Consider the following 8,148-nt stretch of genomic DNA (forward strand, 5'->3'; position numbering starts at 1 on the left):
TTTTTTTTAAAAATAGAAGACTGTTCTCAAACTGGAGCCACAGTCCAGACTAGCTCCTCCTTCAGGAGTCTCCTGGTCAGTGAGGTCCCGGGATTCTGCAAAAGGGCTTTGGCCACAGGGCTTTTTCTTCCTGAGAGCCAGGCTGCTTTACTCTGAGAACCTAGTATTCAAAGCCATTTGCAGGAGTCACACAGTCTTCCAGTCGGGGTTTGTGAAAACAGTTAGGCCTTGGCACCAGCTCCCTAGAATCCAGATACTGCTTTAAAAAGTGTTTTTCCAAAGCCGTGTGCACTTTTAGTTTTCAAGACAATGAGGAGTTTTTCTCCTGTCCTGAATGGGAGAGAAAGCCAGGTCTCTGAGTTTTATTCCTTTCCGTCTCCCCTTTCTCACTCTTAACCAGGGATTTTCCACTTTCAGCCTCCGCGAACTTGACGTATCCAGGCCGCGGCCCCTCTGCACACGAAGGCCTCCCAGGGATACAGGAGGCAAAAATCTTGCCGCAGTTCTTAAATAAACCAGCAGTGGAGAACTGGTTGAGTCATGGATGACAGATGGCTCCTCCTGTCGAATATGACTGTTCCCAAAGGTGCCTGACCACGTGGCTGGCGGGGTTCAAGTGCCAGGAACTCCTAATCTTCCTGGGCAGGGTGCGTGGGGACGTTCTGGAAGGCCGAGGACATCCTCAGTGACCCGGGACACAGGCTGACCTGGAGCTGGGCCCAGGCTTGGTGTTCATGAAGAAACAGCCACGGGGTGGGAAAGGCCTGCCTCGGTGCCCCCAACGTGACCTGCCTCCACAGGATGTGCCCCAGAGCTGACCAGCGCACCACGAGGCCTACACACCACTGACTTGCGCTCCTCATGACCCGTAGCCTGTGTCTCTTTGGCCCGAGCCTCGTCCCCTGGACCCGGGGCGGCTTCCAAAAGGCCAAGGAACTGGTCATGGGAGCCGGCCAAGCCAATGTCATATCCACAGGGTGGCGTTCCCCTCCTGGGGATCAAGCCCCATCTCCAATCCTGGACGAAGTTTCCCGTTACAAAGGGCTGCGGGAAATCCAACCGGAAGTGATTCCCCGCGTGTTCTAGGGCTGGGAGGATTAGATGAGGTTGGATACACATGGTGAGGTGCAGGCAAGATGGCAGGGACCGGCGAGAAGAGACGTGATGCAATGTGCGCTCCCCGCATTATGGTGCTTTTTCCCACGGGGATGTGCCCTCCGAGTGGGCAGGAGTCGGCTCACCAACACCTGCCACAGCAAACAGTAGACACTCAATGCACAGTTGCAGAGTTAATCCCGGAATTATCCAACAGAAATATCATGCGAGCCACACACGTAATTCTAGCCACTTTGTAAAAGGAAACAGGTGAAATTAATAATTTAATTCCTTTAACCCCATGTATCCAAAATCTTATCATTCTTTGACATAAATGTCTTTTACATACTAATGAGGTGCGGGATTCATATCGTCTTCAGCATCTGGTGTGTTGCTTTACAATACTGTATATGACTCGCCACATTTCAAGTGCTCAGTGGCCTCCTGGCATCCGTATTGGCCAGTGCTGATCTAAACTCTTTGTTTTTCTAGATCAAAAGATACAGGCAATTTATTCAGCCAATAGGACTGCTCACAACATCAGGAGGCTGTGGGGGGATGCAGGAAAGTCATGTGCAGAGGACTCTACCCATTCAAATGCATGTCCACACCTATGTTTCAAACACCTACTTACTACTGTATGACTTAGTGTTGACAATAGAGACGCAGCCCCTGGTCTCCCTCTACGAGAAACCTGCCTGACCTTCCCAGCTCCCTCCCCTAGTAGTTCCTACAGAGTTGGAAAGGGAAGTGGCAGTGAATGTCCTTTTCTATAGTCTGTAGTTATCATTCCACCTCATTCTCCCTTTTTTAAAAAACTAAAATCTACATTAAAAAATATTTTAATATATTAAGCACCTTTTCTGTGTGACACCTGAACACACGCTTTCGCATGTACCACAATCTCATGTAATCCTTCAGTAACTCTGATTTAGTATAATCCTAGTTTTTAAACAGGGAAAGTAAGGCTTGAAGAAGTCCTGTATGACCTTATGGAGAGAGAACTTAGAGAAAATAAAAGTTTCTAATGCCTTCCCATACATGTTTCCTCAGTGATGTCCCTTATGGGACCGTGGGAAATGTCAGGTGATGGGACTACAGACCCTAGAAGCCGTCAGACCCTAGAAGCACTACAGACCCTTGAAGCCTTCAGTTAAAACACATGAAACATCCTGCTGCCACAGAATAAGCCCTGGAGTACAAAACCCAGGTCAGCTCTGGGCCTCCACACTGATCAGCGGTAGAATATTGCCCAAGGCAATTCATAGTAACAAAAATAACTGGCATGTATTGATCTCCCACGTACCAGGCTCTGGCCCAGGCAATTGCTCATATGCTTCCTTGTTCTCACAAGATAGATAGTTCATTTTATAGATTAGGAATCTGGGCCTCAGATAAACTAAGTTGCCAAAGGTCATACAGTCAGTAAGTAGGAAAGCCAGGATTAAAAAACATTACTAAATGTATTAATGTTTGTTTTCTAATCTCACTTTAACTCCACCCCCAATGCATACTTAAAAAAAGAACATATTAAAGAATTTCAAGACCATCAATGTATACCATAAACAACTGTCTATTCATGTTACAAATCGTAAAAGGCTGTAAAGCATGGGCAGATAGGAATTGTTTTCAATGTGCTTTTTTAAAATACAAAAATAAAGTTTTTATTATTCATTTGCAATGTGTGGTAACTTGCCAAAATACTTAAAACAACTGGGCTTTCAAAAGAGATCGTTATACTTGCACTGTTCAGCTCATGGTGCTGTTGTCCCGATTGAGAGAGAGGGAAAAGGAAAAGCGCTTTGAAAGGGTAAAGAGGTGACGAAGTCATGTATCGTTACAGAGATGTTAAAGCAAACTGCAGATTTATACTAACATGAAATGTATATGAAGATACATTTCCTAATCTTCCTTAGGGGTCTGCAACTTGAGAAAAAGCAAAAGAATGAAAATATAACTAGAAAGAAATAGAGGGAAAGGGAAAATGAAGGAAAGATTAAAGACAAATATAGAAAATAACTTTGTTGAAAAAGAACGGGAGGGAGGGAGAGAGGGAGGGAGGAATGAAGGAAGGAAACAAGCCAGGGAGGGAGAGAGAAGAGAGGAGGGAAAGGAAAGGAAGGGAAGAGATGAGAAGAGAAAGAAGGAAAAAGGAAAGGAAAGAGCTATGAAAAATACAAGGACAAATTGTTGGGATCCGGTGGTTCCTCCAAGAAAAAGAAACTGTCCATGACCCACTTAGCGTTGAGGCTGGGTGCAGCTTTTGCGACTGTTTAGAGAAAATCTAGCGCTCTCCCAGCCATTAATCTTTCTAAAGAAAGACTTTGTTCTGCACCTGTATAAACAACCCAGATTTTTAAAACCTATATGCCTGCTTCTAATGTGTGAGACTATGTATTTATACTGATAGCTTCAAGTCATCAATAGACGATGCAAACAGCTAGCCTGAGATCTCGTCTTTACATCTTTTTGCTCCCCCCTTCTTTTTGCTTCCCTCCTTCGCACGCATCTAGAGTCAAGTTCAAGTTCAAGCACTTCAGGAAAGATTGCTAAACTGTTATATGTTCCTTGAGTTTTCCCAGCCCAGAGAGAACCGAGAGCCTGCAGTTTTTACTCAACTGATCCCAGAAGAAGCTCCTCCCCGACCCCCAACAAAATGACAAAACCTTTGCAAAGGCGGGTGAGCCGGAGGGGCTGTGTGAAACATCCCCCAGGAGGGAGGCTTGGCCAGGGAGACGAAGGTGGAACGATGCCTGACTGATGAAGTCAGCCCCGGCCCAGCCACCTGTTGTGGCGCTTCAGCCGCTGAGCCGGGCGCATTTGTTCTGCTGGAGACGCCCCCGGAGGGAGGCTGGCCTGCATGCTTCTGCCCGCTCTGTAGTGGGCTGACTGCACACCCGTCTCTGTGCACTTCGCTCAATTCAGGAGCCTGAGGGTTTGCAGGGAAGGACAAGTGACCGCCTCAGTGTGAAGCCTCACGGAGTAACTGTACCCCAACCTCAGAGAGTTTAAGTTATTTTGTGACTGTTTTAGTTTTTTGTTGCTGTTGTTTAAACTACTTAGTGGGCAGTCACAGGGCATCGAACCCCGTGACTGGCACATAGCAGGCGCTCAGTAGCTCCCCATTGGTGAGTACCTCCAAAATGAAGTACACGTTCCCAGACCACGTGTTGCAAAGGCTCTTGGAGTTAGAAAATGAGGAGACTGCATGCGGTTTTGTTTCCTTTGAGGGGAGGGGCAGGGTGTTTAATTTTGGGTTGGCATGGGACACGATAATTCTGGGTGCTGTTTTGTCATTTTTTACCTTGTAGGACTATTGTGCTAACTTAGCATTCTGCACCCATGAGTGTGCTTTTCCAATACACAATCTGAAACAGTAATGGATTCCCTAGACCATTTACTCCACGCGTTGGGGCAGTATCCTCTATCGTAGGCATTGTGTTACTAAAAACAAAATCACGCGTGGAACTCTCAAGATTAGAAAATAGCAGATACAACATCCTGTGATGTATGGCGGGGAGGCGACTGAAATACGGAGGGGACAGGGATTCTAACCAAGGACTTTGAGTTCATTTCTACTACTTACCAGTGTGGTGACTTGGGGTCCCTTAGTATCTGTCTCTGCGGCTTAGCTCCAAGTTCTGCAAAGTGGAGATAACATTTAAGTCACAGATGTCTGAAAATGAAACGAACCAATGTAGATAAAAGTGCTTTGTAGATAGATCATAAAGCGATATCAAAGGAAAAGAAGGAAAATGAGAGGCAATTTGCGGGGTGCTCGGTGCTGTTTATTTTGCCCGGCAAGGCTTGGCTAGGCGGTCTTACATTATCAGTGATGAACTTGGAAAATAAGAGTTCTGCTGAAAAGATTGGGAAGGAAGCAGAGGTCGCGATCCTAGGGTTTCTAAGTGTCCCCTCCTTCACTAGCCCAGCGCACAGTTATCTCATACTGACAATCCGAGGGTCCCTTGGCCCCGGGCCCAAATGTCCGGCTCAGCAGAGACTTCCCTTTACCCGCCCCCACTGGCAGATCGTGTGCTCTCACAAAAGCAGTTCCCCACCCCTTCCACGCCCCCACCCCACCTCTTGCCCCCCTTTCTAGCCCCCTCTTTTTTGCCGGGGGTGGTTTGTTCCGAGCAGGAGCACGACAGATAAATAGTCCTGTCAAAAGGCAGAGCTCGCGGTTGTGCGGGCCGAGTCTGGGCCCGGCGCCGACTTTTTGGCAGCGCGCTATCGGGTCAGCTGCAGGGCTCACTCTCGAGGCTCCTCGCTGCTCTACCCAGGTCTCCGATCTCCTCGGAGCTCAGCCGGGGCCCAGCCTCCGCGAGGGAGCGGAAGGCGGAGACCGCGAGACTGGCCTGGAGGACGAAGGCGGGCGCGCGTGGGCGTGGGGGACGCAGTGATGTCCACCGGCTCGGTGAGCGACCCAGAGGACATGGAGCTGCGGGGGCTGCAGCGGGGGTACCCGGTTCCTGCCTCCAAAAGGCCGCCCCTCCGCGCCACGGAGCGCAGCTATATCTCGCCCAGTGACAACTCGTCCGCGGAGGAGGAAGACCCCGATGGCGAGGAGGAGCGGTGCGCCCTGGGTGCGGCGGACAGCGCGGGGGGCTGCAAGAGGAAGAGGCCCCGCGTGGCTGGGGGCGGCGGCGGCAAGAAGCCCCTCCCGCCCAAGGGCTCGGCGGCTGAGTGCAAGCAGTCGCAGCGGAACGCGGCGAACGCCCGCGAGCGCGCCCGGATGCGCGTACTAAGCAAAGCCTTCTCCAGGCTCAAGACCAGCCTGCCCTGGGTACCCCCCGACACCAAACTTTCCAAGCTGGACACGCTCCGGCTGGCTTCCAGCTACATCGCGCACCTGCGGCAGTTGCTTCAGGAGGATCGCTACGAGAACGGCTACGTGCACCCGGTGAACCTGGTAGGGGCGCTGCGCGCGAGACCTGGGCTGAGACGCTGAGAGATGCCCGAGGCGCTCCTGGGCGCCAGGCAGAGTCAGCCCGCTGGGAAGAACCCGAAAGGGGGTTTCTGGTGCGGGTGGTGAGGAGGCCAGTTTAGTTTCTCCCAAGTCACCGGAGGGGACAGCCATTTTCCTGGAGGACCATCCACGCTCTGTGTTTGCATCATTCTGATCATTGTACGTGGTGTCCAGTGACAGCTATTGGCTAGCATCCTACTTCCGGGGTGAATCTGGGTTCCATTTGAGTTCACTAGCCTGTTACAGATTGAAGGGCAAATGTCCCCAAATGCAACTTTGTCTAGCTAAGAATCTGACAGGTTTGATTCAACAAGCCCTACTTTTGGTAAACGAGGAGGGAAGCTGAGTTCTATTAAAAAGTCTTTGGATTTTTAACTTCTTGCAGAATAGCAGAGGTTTCCCCAAACGGGATTTGTCTGGAAAGTCCCTCTCCGACCTGCCAACTCGCCCGGTTTGAGAAAGATCCTATCCCAGTTCGTACTTGGCGCAGAGGGCTGGTTGTGTGTGTGTTGGGGGAAGGGAATTAAACGCCCAAATCCTCAACTCCTGCAAGTTTCACCGAATCCCCGTGAGGGCACAATTCAGGAGACAGCATGGGTGGACCCCTCACATCTCACACAATCAAAATCCAGTAAAATTAAAATCCTAGTTTAGAGAGAAGACATAAAAATTCCCCGAACACTGATAAAATCGGAGCTACTCAAAGCCAGAGGTATCCCAACGTTCACTTAGGAGAGCGGTTTGGGTGTGAGATCGTCGTTTCTCCTCCGATATCTGACGCTCTTTTTGATTTTACAGACGTGGCCATTTGTGGTCTCTGGACGACCCGACTCTGACACCAAAGAAGTTTCCGCAGCCAGCAGACTGTGTGGGACCACTGCTTAGATCGAATTTAAACTCACTCGATGGGATTACTGCTTAAACACTTATGATTGGGGTACCGGACAGAAGGGAGACTGCGTGAGAACCCCCAGAGAATGGGAAGAAAGTTCCATTGGATTCTCCTACACACACCCCACCCCCCGAACTGTGAACACCACAGACAGGTGGCTGGTGTGTGTGTGGGGGGGAGGGGGGCAGAGCCCGAGCGTCGGCGGCGTGGCTGTCATCGAGGGGAGCCCATGGCTACAGCTGCTGCGGATCTGGGCCACCACACCTTACCTCTCCAGAAAGAGCCTCCTTCCGTCTGGGGAGCGCGCACCCAGACCCAACTTCGGGCTTCAGCAGTAGACTAACCCCTCCACACTCCCTTCAGAGCCCAGCGCCAAGCCGCCTCGGGTTAGTTTCCAAGCTGAGCCAGATATTCACATTAGACGTGAGGGCAGGACTCTGCACCGCCCGGTCCTTCATGGTTAGGCATGGTCAGAACTCGCTCTCCATGATGATTGGCTTCAAAGACAGAAGTCTTACGTGAAACCCACAACGGGCAGGTTTTTAAGTTGCAGAGAGGAGAGTGGATACCTGGGCGGGTTTGGTATCCCTGTGGGAGCCGGCTCTGCCCGGAGCGCTCCGGCCGCGCAACCTCCCAGCTGCAGGCAGGGCCCTCGCTCCCGCCCCTTCCTAGCCAGGCTTTGGTCTAGCCTCCACCCGAACCTTCTAGGCTGGAGCCTCCACCCCCACCCCCAGGCTCCGGTCTCCTTCGGCCTCCCCCTAATCCCTCTTCCTACACCTCCTTGCAGACCCGCCTGTGACTGCTGACTGTCCCCACCTGACCCTCCTCCTCAAGCTCCGGTCACCCCGTCTTCCAACACCACCTCCCTTGCCCACGTTCCTTCTCCCTCTGAGCCGCTGAGTCTGTTTGGTATTTAGTGACCCTGCCCGGGGGGAACGCACCGCTGCGGGAGGCTGCACTGCCATAGGAATTAGCAAATGTAAATAAATTTATTTTTTTATGAATAATAAAACTCATTGTGAAAAGTGAGTGCCCCCGGGGTGCGTCCGAATGTGGTCTTTGTTGTCCTTTACTGAGTCTGGTCTGGACTGGAAGTTAACTTAAAGGTGCCCACAGGGCTCTAGACAGAGGTTGGGTCATTGTCTGGGGAATGGTGGGGATCACATTTGGGTCACTGCATTTCCACATGTAA

At 50.9% G+C, this 8,148-nt stretch overlaps 1 protein-coding gene and 1 long non-coding RNA gene across 2 annotated transcripts; one reads left to right on the forward strand and one right to left on the reverse strand.

Moving 5' to 3' along the window:
* Window positions 1-1,005: 1,005 nt before the first annotated feature.
* On the reverse strand, window positions 1,006-6,175 carry LOC117033627 (uncharacterized). The gene is made up of 3 exons (XR_004424935.1): window positions 5,948-6,175; window positions 4,682-4,736; window positions 1,006-1,247 (listed from the first exon to the last, which is right to left on the reverse strand). It is a non-coding gene; the product is annotated as an uncharacterized LOC117033627 (long non-coding RNA).
* On the forward strand, window positions 5,260-7,929 carry MSC (musculin). Its single transcript, XM_033125782.1, has 2 exons — window positions 5,260-6,007; window positions 6,863-7,929. The coding sequence occupies exons 1-2, from the start codon at window positions 5,498-5,500 to the stop codon at window positions 6,947-6,949; spliced, it is 597 nt and encodes a 198-aa protein (XP_032981673.1). The 5' UTR covers window positions 5,260-5,497; the 3' UTR covers window positions 6,950-7,929.
* The last annotated feature ends 219 nt before the right edge of the window (window positions 7,930-8,148 follow it).

This window comes from Rhinolophus ferrumequinum, chromosome 14, assembly GCF_004115265.2.
Source record: "Rhinolophus ferrumequinum isolate MPI-CBG mRhiFer1 chromosome 14, mRhiFer1_v1.p, whole genome shotgun sequence".
In the NCBI taxonomy this organism is placed as follows: Eukaryota; Metazoa; Chordata; class Mammalia; order Chiroptera; family Rhinolophidae; genus Rhinolophus; species Rhinolophus ferrumequinum.